The sequence below is a fragment of the Chlamydomonas reinhardtii genome, chromosome 3 (assembly GCF_000002595.2).
Source record: "Chlamydomonas reinhardtii strain CC-503 cw92 mt+ chromosome 3, whole genome shotgun sequence".
Classification (NCBI taxonomy): domain Eukaryota; kingdom Viridiplantae; phylum Chlorophyta; class Chlorophyceae; order Chlamydomonadales; family Chlamydomonadaceae; genus Chlamydomonas; species Chlamydomonas reinhardtii.
In genome coordinates this window covers 3,737,473-3,751,377 of record NC_057006.1, presented here as the reverse complement: position 1 = coordinate 3,751,377, position 13,905 = coordinate 3,737,473, and the positions used below count along the sequence as shown (strand labels likewise).

The window sequence follows — 13,905 nt, the reverse complement described above, 5'->3', positions numbered from 1 at the left end:
GGGGAGGGGAGGGGAGGGGAGGGGAGGGGAGGGGAGGGGAGGGGAGGGGAGGGGAGGGGGGAAAGGGAGGGGGAAGGGAGGGGGAAGGGAGGGGGAAGGGAGGGGGAAGGGAGGGGCCTAGGCCAGTCGTATTCCACACTTGCGCACATACCTCGCCGTGATGCGGCGGCGCTTGCTGGGAGCCACATCCTTCCGCGGCCACACCTGCCTCTGTGACATGCTCCCACCTGTGGACACACGCACGCCGGACCCGGGTGCAGGCAGCTCGGCGGACGCGGAGGCGCTGCTTGCTGTGGGCAGCGACTACGTGGCGGAGGCGCTGGACAAGGCGCTGGGCGCCAACGTGACAGACCCCACCGTGTTCAGGGCGCATGCGGCCAAGTACGAGGTGAGAGAGGGAGGGAGGGAGGGTGGGAGGGAGGGAGGGAGGGAGGGTGGGTGGGTGGGAGGGTGGGAGGGAGGGAGGGAGGGGGGGTGGGTTGGAGGGGAAGGCAAGGGGAGGGTGGGAGAGGGCCCAGGCAAGCTGGAGGAAGGAGAAGGGGCAGGGCAGTGGGGAAGCGCAAAGGTGATGGGAGGGGGCTACGGGGGGGGGAGGTTGGGGCAGGGAAGCAGGAGCGCCAAAGGAGAGGCAAGACGAGCGTCGTTCACTGGCAAGGGGCGGTGGTTGAGGTCACCGCTGAGGTCACCGGGGCAGGGGCGGGAGAATGAGCGTGAAGGAGGAGTGCAGACTTGGGTCCGACTCGAAACGGGGGGCGGACAGAGACGTGAGCAAAGGGGTGGGCAAAGCCCCACGGCCCCATAGCCTGCCCTTACCTGGTCTGCTGCATAAGCCGCCTCCTGTCGACCTGCGCCGCCGCCCTCTGCAGCGTGAGTTCCTGGAGGACATGGACGCGCTGGGCTGCCGGCGGCCGGACGTGCTCACGCGCGTGAGCGAGTACATCCCGGAGATCATCGAGTATGTGACGCGCATCATCGGCAATGGCATGGCCTACGCCTCCAACGGCTCGGTGTACTTCGACACCCAGAACTTCAGGTGGGCACGCGGGCGGGGGGGGGCGCTAGGGGTAGGGCTAGGGGCTGGGGTTGGCTTCGGGCTCGGGCTTGGGAGTAGCAGGAGGGCGATGAACGAAGCAGGCACAGGGGCAGCGGCAAGATGGGTTATCTGGGCCGCATCGCGCATACCGCGGGTCCCCTCCACATTACCAACACGCCCGCCCCGTACGCACACGCACGCACACACACACACACAAACACACAGGTCGTGCGGGCACACGTACGGCAAGCTGAACCCCTGGGCGGTGGGCAGCGCGGCGCTGGCTGCGGAGGGCGAGTCCAACTTCGAGACCAGCGAGAAGCGCAGCCCACAGGTGCGGGGTCACTTTTACCTACATGAAGCTTGCTGCATTGCCAAGTATGGTAACCAGCATTGTCAAATCTTGCTTCACCAGCCCAATCAAGATCACCAAGCTACCTGATTACGCCCGGGACCCGAACCCGCAGGACTTTGCGTTGTGGAAGGCGGCCAAGCCCGGCGAGCCGGCCTGGGAGTCGCCGTGGGGCGTGGGCCGCCCCGGCTGGCACATTGAATGCAGCGCCATGGCCAGCAGCATCATCGGCAGCCGGCTGGACATCCACACGGGCGGCGAGGACCTGCGGTTTCCGCACCACGACAACGAGCTAGCGCAGGCGGAGGCCTACTACCACCACGAGTGAGTGGATGTGGCGGAAGGGGTGTACGCCCGAGCCTGGAGGGCGTGCGGTTGGGGAGGGGCAGGGCGGTGGGGTAGGGCGAAGAAGACAAGGGGACAAGGAGGAGGCTGTGTTGTAAGATTGGGGGACTTCGGGTGAAGGGGCTGTCCTCCAACCGGGTCAGGCGATGCGGTGGCGTGCTGCAGTCCTAAGGGAAGGGACCGGACATGGCTGCCAGCGCCTGACGGCCTCTTGCTTGCTGCCGGCGCCCCTCCTCCCTGACCCCACAGCGGCTGCAAGCAGTGGGTCAACTACTTCCTGCACTGCGGCCACTTGCATATTGAGGGCCTCAAAATGTCCAAGTCGCTCAAAAACTTCGTCACAATCCGGTACGCGGAGTTGTCCTAGACCAGTGGCACAGGCCCTAGAAGCGAGGTGGTTATGCCTGAGGGAGCATGAAGGGGCTGCGGGAAGGGCGGGCGGGCTCGCATTCGGCAATGCACGACGCAGCCGCTCCGCATGCCTGAGACGTGGCTGCTGGGGCAAGATGCGAGAAGGTAAACAGTGCGACATGGGGTGCCCTTCGCGGCCACCGCGCCCTCCCTGGCGCCTCGCACGCGTCCGGCTGCTTGAGCGCCCGCGCAGCCGGCGCAGCCGCCACGCGGTACAATACACCCACCGCACACTGGCCCCCGCACACCACAGCGCGCAGCCACCTCCGCTCCACAGTCCACATGTGTCCCAGGCTTGCCCCAGACCAGACCAGGCCAGCCCCTCGCCCCCTACAAGTGCCTGAAACCCCCAAACCACCTGCTCCCCTCCAGGGAGGCGCTGGCGAGCTTCAACGCGCGGCAGCTGCGGCTGATGTTCTGCTTGCAGCCCTGGAACAAGACCATGATGTATGGCGAGCAAAGCCGTACCGAGATGAAGGTGCGCGAGGCGCAGCTGCGCAACTTCTTCGGCAATGTGGACGCCGCGATTCGCAACAGCAGCGTTAACACCAACGAGCAGCGCTGGACCGTGAGTCTGGGGGGACAGGGGCGGGGCGTGGGGGCAGGGTGGATCAGGGCGGGCGGGAGGCATGGCATGCGGTTGGGGCACTGCCAATGCGCGGGGGGGGCAGTGTTGGGAACTGGACCAAGGCTTCGCGGCGCCGGGGCCTGACGCTGACAACCAACCTACCGGTACGTGCCTTCCTGTGCGCGCTCGCCGCCTGCAGACTGAGGACTTCGACCTCAACAACCGCATCCTCGCCACCCAGGTGAGGCGTTCCGGCTTGCTCCACCGCGTGCCCGGTAGTCGACTCACTTGCACCTGCGCGAGCCACCCGCTCGACCCAGACCGCCTCGTCGCCGCAGCCCGCATCAGCGCCTGCACCCGTCCCCTAACTGGCCATGCCTCGAACCTGCACCCACACCTGCACCCGTCCCCTAACTGGCCATGCCTCGAACCTGCACCCGCACCTACACCCGCACCTAACTGGCCATGCTCCGAACCTGCACCCGCACCTACACCGTCCCCTAGCTGTTCATGCCTCGTACCTGCACCCGCACCCACACCCGTCCCCTGAATGGCCATGCCTTGAACCCGCACCCGCGCCTGCACCCGCACCCGCACCCGTCCCCTTAATGGCCATGTGTCGAACCCGCACCCGCGCCTGCACCCACACCCGCACCAGGCCGCTGTGGACGCGGCGCTGCGCGACAACATCAACACGCCGGCGGTGATGGACGCGCTATCGGACCTGATCAAGGCCGTCAACAAGTACCTGGCGGACAAGTCGGTGAGTGCGGCCGGCACGAGGGGAGCAAAAGAATGCGTGACAGGGGCGCGGCTGAAGGGATTATGCATGGCTGCTGCGTCATACGGTGACACGCGCGACAAGGCATCCGTGCCTGGTGCGGGGCAGGGTGGCTAGGGGTGGAGCGGGGTAAGGAATTAAGTAGATGCCTCTGCGGGTGTGACGCGTGTGCAGGAACCCGGCGCGGCGCGGGCGCTGCTGCTGCGCAAGGCCGCCGCCTTCGTCACCCGCATCCTTTCTGTGTTCGGCATCGTGGACGGACCCAGCGACCGGTGAGTGGCGCCGGCTGTGCCGGACACGGCGGCAGGCGGCGCTCACGGGAACTGCACAGCATTGCACCTGCTGCTGAGTGTGGCAGCTGTGCGCAGCAGCCAGCTGCTGCCTGCCGCGCGTTTCGGGCTTCATCCATCCATCAATGCCTCGGCGCAAGCGGCAACGCAACGATGCGCTGCGGCCTCACTTGACCACACACACACACACACACACACACACACACACACACACACACACACACACACACACACACACACACACACACACACACGTAGGTTGGGCTTCACGGAGATGTCCAGCAGCGCGGCCAGTAGCGACGCGGCGGCGGCGCGCTACCTGGACGCGCTGGCGGCCTTCCGCGACGAGGTGCGCGGCCTGGCCAAGGCCAAGGCGGCGGCGGCGGAGCTGGTGGCGGCGGTGGGGCGGCTGCGGGAAGGCGTGCTGGGCGGCATGGGCGTCAAGGTGGAGCTGGCCGCGTCAGGAGGTGCGCGCGCGCGCGCATGTGGGCGCAGGGCCGTCGCGAGCGCGCTGTGATCCGGTTGGCCGGAAGGCTAATGCTTGCACTGAACCGCAGAGCACTCTGAGTGGCAGCGGGGCTGGGAGCGGGGCTGGACTGTGTACGTGTGTGAGTGGTGGCCTGACAAGCGTGTGTGCTTTGTGTATTTCCTCAGACCGGTCGAGTTGGAGCGCAGCGGACCCAGCCAACCGGCCCGGCGCCACCTCCACCTCGTACATAGACACTGTGGTGGCTTTTGCGGACCAGGTGCGTTGGCGCGCTCGGCCCCGCGCAGCTGGGGTGTACAGGCCTGACAACAACGAGCAACTGGGCCCCTGTTCATTAGAGCTGTGGGTGCGATGGCAGTGATGGCAGTGATGCCTAAAGCTGGTTTAAATGGTGGGGCCTGCTGCAGGTACAAGCGCTAGCGAGCTCATCCGCGGCGCCTGGCGAGGTGCTGGCGGCCTGCGACCAGTTGCGAGACAGCACTCTTGTGGACATGGGTGTGCGCCTGGAGGACCGGCCAGACGGTGAGCGGCGGCGGGGCTGCTATGGGGGTGGTGATGGGGACCGGGACAGGCGCATGTACGGCATGATGGAGCGTGGTCAGGCGCGGCATGTCGGCGGCCCCTCCTCCATGCGCAATGTACAACCCGTCACCTCTCGCCACCTGCCGGTCGCGCCGCCGCCGTGCTCGGCTTACTCTCTGCAGGCAAGGCGGTGTGGAAGCTGGACGACCCAGCCACCATGCGCGAGGAGATCGCGGCGCGCGCTGCCGCCGCCGCCAGCGCCGCCCGCAAGAAGCTGGAGGGCGCTGTGGAGCGCAAGGCCAAGGAGCTGGAGAAGCTGGAGGGGCTGGCGGCGCTGCCCAGCATCCAGGTGCGCGGCCGGGCGGGGCCGACGAGGCTGCAAAGGGCACGGAGTGAGAAGATGCACTTCACAGCGCTCAAGGCTCGATCGCAATGGGCGACACTACCCCACGGATGGCAAGGGGCACAGTCCTACCTGTATTGGTCCGAAGTTTTTGCAACGCGGTTGCTCGCTTCCAGGGCATCATGATCATCATGCCAGTGCCTGAATGGCGACGCAATGCCTCTACACACCGCAGGAGGCGCTGGCCGACAAGTACAGCAAGTTCGACGAGGCTAGCGGCGAGCCCACGCATGACAAGGAGGGCAACGCGCTGGAGGGCAAGGTGGGCCTGGCCTGTTTCCATCCGGGGCGGCGGGCGTCACTGGTGCTGCGACCCGCGAGCCGCACCGCGGCATGTTTGGCACCGCTGATGCATCTCACTTCTCACTGCTGCCCGCACCCAACATACCAGACGGTTTGAGGCTTGCCCTCACGCTCCGGCTTAGATTCAAGGTCGCTCGTGTCCGCACCTCACGCACCCCACGCATATACCCTGTGTCCCGCGGTTGCGTGCGCACGCGCACAGGCCAAGGACAAGGCGCGCAAGGATTACGAGAAGGCGGCCAAGGTGCGCGAGCCGCTGTCCAAGAAGCTGGCGGAGGACCCGGCGGCGCTTGACAAGATGAAGGCCGAGGTGGAGGAGCTGCGGCAGCAGCTGGCGGCGCTGGGCACGGCATAACAGGCTTGCTACAGTTGGGAGGGGCTAGTAGGGGAGGTGCTTGAGTGCAAGGCGTCTGGTGGCAGTCATGTGAAAGCAGGGCGTGGTGGGGCGAGACAGGGCTCGCGGGACTTGGGCTTGGGGTAGCATGAGAGCAGCTGCGCTGCGCGTGGTGTTAAGGGTGCGCCGGCTGCGTTGTGTCGTGAGAATAGAACTGTTGTTGGTCCGGGCTGGGATTCTGGGAAGGAGCCCAATCATCTGACGGACGCAGAGGGTTGGGACAGGGGTCAAGTACATGTACTGATGATGTCACTGCGTGGTCCGAACAAGATGTTACTTGCTATCAAACGGGCGCTGTGGTAAGAGAGCTGTCACAGGACTGTGCGACAACGTTTGTGCTCTTGGTGGACGGGTCGTAGATGGGTGCGACGGGCGTGCTCAGGTGGACGGCGATGAAAGAAGTGGGTTGGAGGCTTGCGAGCGACATGCGACTGATGTGGTGGTGAATTTGGTGGACGGGCTTCGGGAATTTACATCCCTGCCAGAGGCAGCAGAATGAGGCAGGATCCGGCTGCAAATTTGTTACGGTCATGGCGAAAGTGATCCGCAATCCCCACATGCAATGCTCTGCAGCCGTCATCAAGGTGGGGACAGTTGCCAGCGGGAGCGCGATCTGTGTGTCGGGCTGTCAGCATTCCGTGCTCACGCCCACCTGGTGCGTCTATAAATCGTACGTATGCAACCTACAAGAAACGATGGCACTGCGCCTGACGCTTGAGAGGCCCCAACATGGGGTGCCAGTGTCTGTAGCGCTCCCAGCAAGCCCTGGGCGAATTGAACCCGGTGGGCGAGGCCCTGGCGAGTAGGGGCGGCCTGTGCCATGTGCGGCTTGCATGGGCCCCAGCCTGTGAGAAGCCCTCCTCATACTCACTTCGGGCCGACCAAGTATAATAAATGCTCTCTTCAAAGATGTTAACATTATCAAGAGCACGAAGGACAATATTCGAAACAACACGCAACACGACATCGTCTGCGCACTCCCAAATACGTGCGTTTGAGCTCTTCTCTCGACGAGTCCTCTCGAACTCAGTTCCACATCTAGCAATAGCCGCCACATCTACAACGGAGACCAGCAAGCGAGCCAAACCAATGTCCCAACCGCATCAGGAGCGCACTCGGCCCCACCAGGGCGACCTGGTGCAGGCCCAAGCTTTCGCTGCCCCCGTGCCCATCGTGGATATTGGCGTGAACTTAATGGATCACTCCTTTCAGTCGGTGAGGCCGGCAGGGCCTGTGGGGCTGCACAGGAGGAACCAGGGAGGACCGCACGGGAGAACCGTGTGTGGCCAGGCGATCTTGTCCGACACCGTTGCCGTTGTCGATGTGATTAACTAGTCACACACCTGGGGCTAGACCACACTCACACACCCCGCCCCTACTTGTCTCTCGCGTGTTGAACCGATCAGGACCTTCCCAAGGTCCTGGCACGCGCTGCAGCTGCGAACGTGCGGGCGATGCTTGTGACCGGCACGTGTGTGCGGACCAGCACTGCTGCCGCCGAGCTCGTCGATGAACACGCCGCTGGCCACCCCGACCAGCCGCTTCTCTACTTCACCGCCGGCGTGCATCCACACAATGCCAAGGTGAACAGGCGAACGTCATCAGAAGAGGCCGATCAAACACATGTCTGGGTTCTTCCGCGCGTCAGATAGGCATCACTGCGTGGAGTCACGTGCTGACAAGGCTCAAGGTGGTACCTGGGCTTAACTCGTTTCGTGTCATGACCTTGCGTGAGCTTGACTGCTGCCATCCGTCCTCCCGGGACTCTCCGCCTCCACAGCAATGCACTACCGACACACTGGAGCAGCTGCGCCGGCTGGCCTCCCACCCCAAGTGTGTGGCCATCGGCGAGTGCGGCCTCGACTTCAATCGCAACTTCAGTCCGCCCGACGTGCAGGTGTGGACAGGGGACTTGAGGAGGTAGATGTGCAGTGCCCGGCAGCGCCAGTGCAATCCCGCGCCCGACGCTGTCACCTGGGTTGCAGTCAAATGTCAAAAGCTGCGCAGTGCAAACAGGGCAACATTCGCGCCGCGCTGGGATCCCTTCAGCAGACGAAGGTGATTGGGACATGAAGCACGTTTATTTGCTAATGTGCACAGGAAAAGTGGTTTGAGCACCAGGTGGTGTTGGCAAAGGAGTTGCGCAAACCCCTGTTCCTGCATTGTCGGGATGCTGGCGAGCGCTTTGCTGAGATCTTGCGGTGAGTGCCAGTAGCACGCAAGCGAAGGTCCTCGTTCGAGCGGTCTTAGGCTGTTGGGCTCCGCTACTTTGAGTGTTGATGCAGCCACACAACTCACACGCCGCCTTCCCACAAAGGCGGGCGTCCCTGATCCGCCAGATGGCCCATACCGCCGCATGCTGCCCTTCCTGCTCACGCCCACACCAACCTCGCTTCCCGCTCCCCTCCCTCCCTGCCGCCACCAGGCGCCACGCGCCGCTGCCAGCACCCGCGGTGGTGCACTGCTTCACCGGCAGCGCGGAGGAGCTCCGCGCCTTCCTGGACCTTGACGCCTACATCGGCATCACCGGTTGGATCTGTGACGACCGGCCGGAGCGCGGCGGCGCGGAGCTGGCGGCGCTGCTGCCGTCTATCCCACGTGATCGGCTCATGATCGAGACGGACGCGCCGTACCTCGTGCCTCGCACCATCAAGTGAGCGGCAGCCTGGCGGCTGGGGACTTGTGGGGGCTTGTGGGGCCTCGTCCTTACGGCTACGACCAGTGAACTGCTGTTGTCAGCGTCCTGCAGAAGCTGCCCTCGTGGGGGCGTCCCTTGAAACCACTCCTTATGCCGCACTCGCAATCGCCGCGTGCCACGCAGGCCCTCCAAGAAGCGCCCCGGTCGCAACGAGCCGGCTCTGTTACCGCACGTGCTCCAGGCGGCGGCGGCGGCGCTGGGCGTGACGCCGGAGGAGCTGGGCAGCAGCAGCACCGAAGTGGCGTGCCGCGTGTTCGGGCTGCCGCCCTCCCAGCTGGGTCTGGCGGCTGACCCCCGCTGAGAGGCGGCGCTACCGGCTGCGGAGCTATCCCACCATGACCCCGCCGACACAGCCGGCTGAGCCGGCCGCGACAGAGCCCCCGGGGCTTCTCCCCGGCTTCGCGTGGTTCGGCCAAAAAGCAGGCAGCAGGCAGCGCCAGCGGCTCAGCCGCCATGCGTTGCCAGCCACAGCCTGACGCTGCGGTGGACTGCAGCGCCCCACCCCCCACACACACACACCGCCCTGTCGGGCGTCGGCCACCCGCACGGATGATAAGGCGTGTCAGGGTCTCAGCGCTCCTCACTCGCACGGACACGTGCTGCCGACTGCGTGGCAGGCAGTCTCTGTGTTTGACGCCGCATCCGTCGCATCTGGCATGGCATTGCCTGGTGCTCTGCTTTTGGGGTCACGCGAGACCGGTGCTGCGTGTAGACTTTCCTTGCGGTGTTCCAGCACGCAAAGTGAGCGGCGCTGATGGCGTGATGCTGGTCAAGCCAGATGTGCAGCTTGCGAAAGATAGGGCTTGCAGTAAGTGCTTCAACTGCCTGTGACGCAATTGGGGTTACACCTGCTGCGGCATTGAAGCTTTGCATGAATCTCCGACCTCTGTAATAGCAGTTTTCAATTCGCAATACACAAGTTCCACACAGAAAGTTTGGATACGCGTGCTGGGTCAGTTGCCCGTAACTGCTAACCTACAATGCCTTCCCCGAGTCACCTTTGTCACGCCAGGGCCGCCTTCCTCCACACCCACACGACTCGGGTGCCACACCCCATGGACAGGGGTGTTCCTGGGGGGCTTCGCCCTCCCCTGGAACCTCAGCCAAAAAGGGTCACAATTCAAGAATGGACAATATATCAACCGCGCACAAGGACATCTCTGCATTCTCCTCGTATCTTCGGGGGGCATAACCGGAAATTGGGACATCACGACTTGCCCACCTCACAGTCTTGCAAGCTATCGCTCTCATGGCAAGATTAAGTGAACACAGCCTGCTTCTAGCAAACCCTGCACCTAACAATAAAACCCCCTAATGCCGAGGATGTTGTATGGCTCAACACGGTACATCTACGCCCACAGAAACACACCACCAGTTGCGCCTCAGCGATTGCGCCAATGCCCATTTGCTACGCCCTGCAACGCCCATCCACTTGCCCACAACACCCCCCCCCCCACCACCACCAAACAGCAGCGCCTGCCCGCCGCCCGTTACCCATTCCGAAGGCGCTGTCGCTCCTGGCGCAGGTCCGCCGCCACCACCAGGTGGCTCCGCAGCAGCGACGAGCAGGGCGTGTGCCGCTGCATAAACACCCTGCAAGTGAGAGCGCATGCACACAGAGGGGGAGCACGTGAATCATCGTGGTCCAGGCAGCCCAAGGCAGTGTCATCGTGGCCTTCGGGATATATGTACTTCAAAGGCAACGAGGACAAGCACCGCCATAATACTTCACTCCTCGTTAGCTCTCTTTGTTCCTGCTCCACCCCGCGCTCCCTTGCCACTTTCACGACTCACAGCTTGTTGAAGTGCTTCGCCTGCGCCGCGCGCATGGAGGCCGACGCGCTGGTCCCGGTCCGCGCCGTGACGGGCGCGCTTTGCGCCCGCGTGCTGGGTCCGTCGGGGTAGGTGGGCACGCCCGGACCAGAGTGGTTGACGCCCACATCCACTCCTGGCAGGTGCATGCCGTGCTCCATGCCCGGGTGCTGGAAGCCGGGCTGGTAGTGGTGGGGGTGGCTGCTGCTGACGCTGCCGCGCGAGGGCTGCACCGGCAGAGAGTGCGACGGCTGCCCCAGCGGCGACGGCGCGTGGTGCCCGCCGCGCGTGGGGCTGCGCTCGCGGCCGGACGTGGTCGCCAGCAGCTGCGCCGCCGCAATCCGCTCCGCCCGCACCGCCGCCGCGCGGAGCGCGCTCGGGCTGCTGGGCTCGGAGTAGCGGCCGGAGGCCGCACCGGCGCCACTGGGGCCCAGCGGCGGCGCGATTGACAGCGGGTTGATTCCGCCTCCGCCTCCACCCAGACGGGACGGGCTGTGTGGGGTCGTTGGGGAGGACGGCGACGCCAGTGAGTGGAAAGACCCCGTGGCTGCCAGCTGGTGCTGCAGCTGCGGCGGCAGCAGGCCCAGGGGGCTGGAGGCGGAGCCGGTGCCGCCGGAGCGCTGCGGCGAGAGCGGGCCACTGCCGCCAAAGCTGGTGTTTACTGTGAGGCCGGGGCGGGGCGTGCCCGAGGCCAAGGAGAAGTAGGGCGCGGAGCTGTCGAACGCCGCATTGGAGGAGCGCATGCGAGGCGGCTCGGGATTGTAGGAGCCTGTGAGAGCAGCCATGGTTGCAGGTTGCGTCGGCTGTGCGCACGTGACCGGTGGCTACGGCACCTGACCTTGCCACAGCACATGCACGCCAACGAAAGCCCACCCACTTGTGAACACGCTCATCGCCATGCCAGACCACCAGCAGCCGAAACGGCCTGCCATCCCCCGCCATCCCCCAAGCCCAATCCCCCCGTGCATATCCAAGCCCTGCACGCCACATGAGCGCCCTCACCTGGCCCCACGTCCGGCCCCGCGCCGCACACGTCGTCGTAGGTCTTGACCTGCAGCCGCGTGTCGGGCCGGTTGCCACCCGGCAGTGCCAATGTGCGCGGCAGGCCGCTGGCGAAGGCGGCCTTGTAGGCGGGCGTGTAGCGCGCCGCCGCGTAGGCCTCGCTGCTGTTGGGGTGGCCGTCCGTGGTGACCATGGGCGTGTAGACGCTGCGGGGATGATTGGGCCACACGGAATGCGGAAAGGGAGGTCGGATGACGCGGCGCAATGCAAGCGAGAATGGGGGGCGAGTGAGCGACAGACGCAGTAGCAACATGCCATCAGCAGCCGGGCGGCACTGCGTCGCGCACACGAGCATCGGTCAGGGTGGGCGCACGCGGCAGGTTTTGGCGCCACGGAGGTCGACCCAAGCCCCACAGCCCGACACCACCTTGACATCCCCTCCCACCTCTGCGGCCGCTCCTCCGCCGGCGGCTTGGGCTCGCGCGCGTTGCGGCCCCAGCGCTCCGCCTCAATAACGCGGTCGCCGCGCGGCGCCCAGCAGCCCTTGCTGGTCCAGTGCGCGTAGTCGGGCTGCGTCATACGACTGCTGATGGGCGGGCTAGCTGCCTCGTCCGCAATGTCGCGCGCGGTGCGGCCCCTGAAGTTCACAGGCGAAGGCGAGGTGGAGGGAAGGACGGAGGCGCGAGCGGCCGTACGTGTCAGCTGGTAGGTCAGCGGGTGAGCAGGTGAGTAGGCCGGGTGTACAGCGTGCAGCCCCTCAACAACATGTACAAGCTCGGAAGAGGTTTGGCCCCAGCTGCCCACCTGGGAGCGGCCACGAACACGGCGGAGGCGCGGGTGGGGTCGCGTGCCAGCGGCACGCCGTGGTGCACCTCCCCCGCCGCCATGTTGAGGGTGCCGGTGGCGCGCTCGCCCAGCGGGTCGGGCTCGTAGTAGCCGGGGGCCAGAGGCGCCTCGTAGGCTGGCCGCTGGAGGAGGGGCGCAGTTCCAGGCATGACTTGTTACGTGACGGCGAGGGTGGGAGGCGCGGCGCAGGGCTTCAGGCCTATTGCGCGCTGTCTGGCGCGCAGGTGTGAGACGCCCACAACCATCACCAGCATGGCTGCTGTCAGCGCCCCAGCACTCAGCCCGGGTCAAGCTGCCAGCATAAACTGGCTGCGCTTTTCTCTCCCACTGCCGCCACCACTGCCATCATCGCCGTCCCCCGCCCCGGCCCCCACTCCGTGGCCCCACCCCCACCCTCGCCACTTGATGATGGGACTTCCTTGTTGGGTTCGGGCATGTAATCCCGACACGGACGGACTCACCAGCTTGCGCACGCGCGGGTCTGAGGGCGCCAGGTCGCTGAGGGGCATGTGCGGCTGCGCACGTGGCGCCGATGCGCCTTTGAGTGGGTCCGCCACATACTCGGCGATGCCGTCCTTGGGCTTGTAAAAGTTGTCTTGGAACACCGTGCGAGTGGTGGTGTCAACCCTGTGTGAGAGGAGCGGGGCCACGGGTGGTGGGGGGAGGCTAAAGTGGTGAGGGCGTCGGGGCGGCGGGCGAAGACGCAGTCTGGCGTTCCTCCCTCGCACTTCCGTTGCCCGTGTCAGGTTCCCCTGCTCCTGGCTGCCCTTGAATTTCTGGTTTTCATTCAGCCAGCGAACCCGAGAGCTCCAGGCTGGTACCGGTGAACTGCACTCACTGCATGTGACGCGGCAGCGACTGGCGCAGATCCGCATCCTGGGCCTCCGGCGCCACGCTGGCAATGTTGCCGTTCACCGGCGTTGGCCGGAAGCGTGCTGAGTCACCGATCTTGTGCGCATGCTGTGATCGGTTCTGTGCAGGGTAACCAGCATTTGGGGTATCGGCGGTTGAACTCACACCGGTGAGGCAGGAATGCAGGCAGCGTGCATGGTGTGTATACTGCTCATTGACGCCCGCGTCGCCCACCCGTTTCCATCCCCGCACCTGCTCGTCAAGCGCAAGGCTGCTATAGCTGAGGTCCTTGCTGGGGTTGGTGTTATAGTAGCGATTCATGGCTGATAATCCTCCTGTGGGGGCTATCCCGCTTGGCTCTTGCCTCGGACTCCGCACGCCCTCCACAGCGTGACAGTGCAGTCAAGTTTTGGCAGTTCCGGATAGACCAGGCCTTGTCACAGCTGGTAGTCTTGACTTGCTCCTGCTCCTGGCTTTTGACCCTAATTCACGCGTGAACGCAAGGCATCAGCTGCTGCATCGTCATGCTGGGCCCGAACAACGCCAACGGTGCCCGTAACGTGTTTGAAGAGAAGGTATGCTCTAAAAGGTTCAGAAGAGTATCACGAAGTAGGCCGGTTCGTGCTCGAAGTTGTCCCTCCAAACTCAGCCAGCTTAGTCCTATCTCGAGCACGTAGTTTGTACTTGGCTCTATAGTTGACTAGCAGATGTCCACAGGGTATGACGGAACCTGAAGGCTCTCCCGGCGGAACGCAAACCGCGAATCGGCCACCCCGCCGATTGCACAAATTTCGGCCGACTGATTT

General features: G+C 64.9%; 3 protein-coding genes across 3 annotated transcripts in view; 2 read left to right on the top strand and 1 right to left on the bottom strand.

Annotated features, from left to right (window-relative positions):
• The window catches only part of CHLRE_03g169850v5 (uncharacterized protein), an 8,816-nt gene extending 2,249 nt beyond the window's left edge, over positions 1-6,567 (top strand). The window contains exons 4-18 of the mRNA XM_043060855.1: positions 261-388; positions 867-1,033; positions 1,259-1,367; positions 1,501-1,709; positions 1,980-2,078; positions 2,514-2,709; positions 2,909-2,950; positions 3,368-3,472; positions 3,665-3,762; positions 4,039-4,247; positions 4,435-4,526; positions 4,675-4,789; positions 4,972-5,138; positions 5,368-5,454; positions 5,698-6,567. Coding sequence (XP_042925984.1) covers positions 261-388; positions 867-1,033; positions 1,259-1,367; positions 1,501-1,709; positions 1,980-2,078; positions 2,514-2,709; positions 2,909-2,950; positions 3,368-3,472; positions 3,665-3,762; positions 4,039-4,247; positions 4,435-4,526; positions 4,675-4,789; positions 4,972-5,138; positions 5,368-5,454; positions 5,698-5,850 — 1,976 coding nt within the window. The 3' untranslated portion in view covers positions 5,851-6,567. The remainder of the gene's footprint in view (positions 1-260; positions 389-866; positions 1,034-1,258; positions 1,368-1,500; positions 1,710-1,979; positions 2,079-2,513; positions 2,710-2,908; positions 2,951-3,367; positions 3,473-3,664; positions 3,763-4,038; positions 4,248-4,434; positions 4,527-4,674; positions 4,790-4,971; positions 5,139-5,367; positions 5,455-5,697) is intronic.
• A 244-nt stretch (positions 6,568-6,811) lies between these two features.
• On the top strand, positions 6,812-9,491 carry CHLRE_03g169800v5 (uncharacterized protein). Its single transcript, XM_001703274.2, has 6 exons — positions 6,812-7,104; positions 7,296-7,472; positions 7,670-7,786; positions 7,990-8,090; positions 8,315-8,542; positions 8,711-9,491. The coding sequence occupies exons 1-6, from the start codon at positions 6,979-6,981 to the stop codon at positions 8,886-8,888; spliced, it is 927 nt and encodes a 308-aa protein (XP_001703326.1). The 5' UTR covers positions 6,812-6,978; the 3' UTR covers positions 8,889-9,491.
• An 8-nt stretch (positions 9,492-9,499) lies between these two features.
• On the bottom strand, positions 9,500-13,811 carry CHLRE_03g169750v5 (uncharacterized protein). Its single transcript, XM_001703441.2, has 8 exons — positions 13,352-13,811; positions 13,086-13,219; positions 12,709-12,874; positions 12,206-12,369; positions 11,847-12,038; positions 11,402-11,607; positions 10,382-11,168; positions 9,500-10,180 (listed from the first exon to the last, which is right to left on the bottom strand). Exons 1-8 carry the CDS (start codon positions 13,418-13,420, stop codon positions 10,078-10,080), a joined length of 1,821 nt encoding a protein of 606 aa, XP_001703493.1. The 5' UTR covers positions 13,421-13,811; the 3' UTR covers positions 9,500-10,077.
• Positions 13,812-13,905: the final 94 nt, after the last annotated feature.

What these genes read in the sequence shown, in the direction of transcription:
- CHLRE_03g169800v5 (XM_001703274.2), top strand. Translation starts at nt 6,979, where the DNA reads ATGTCCCAACCGCATCAGGAGCGCACTCGGCCCCACCAGGGCGACCTG. An exon ending in TGGATCACTCCTTTCAGTCG is followed by an intron (nt 7,105 to 7,295) that starts GTGAGGCCGGCA and finishes TGAACCGATCAG; the next exon opens with GACCTTCCCAAGGTCCTGGC. An exon ending in TCAGTCCGCCCGACGTGCAG is followed by an intron (nt 7,787 to 7,989) that starts GTGTGGACAGGG and finishes TAATGTGCACAG; the next exon opens with GAAAAGTGGTTTGAGCACCA.
- CHLRE_03g169750v5 (XM_001703441.2), bottom strand. Translation starts at nt 13,420, where the DNA reads ATGAATCGCTACTATAACACCAACCCCAGCAAGGACCTCAGCTATAGC. An exon ending in GCCTTGCGCTTGACGAGCAG is followed by an intron (nt 13,220 to 13,351) that starts GTGCGGGGATGG and finishes TACCCTGCACAG; the next exon opens with AACCGATCACAGCATGCGCA. An exon ending in GCGAAGCACTTCAACAAGCT is followed by an intron (nt 10,181 to 10,381) that starts GTGAGTCGTGAA and finishes TCTCACTTGCAG; the next exon opens with GGTGTTTATGCAGCGGCACA.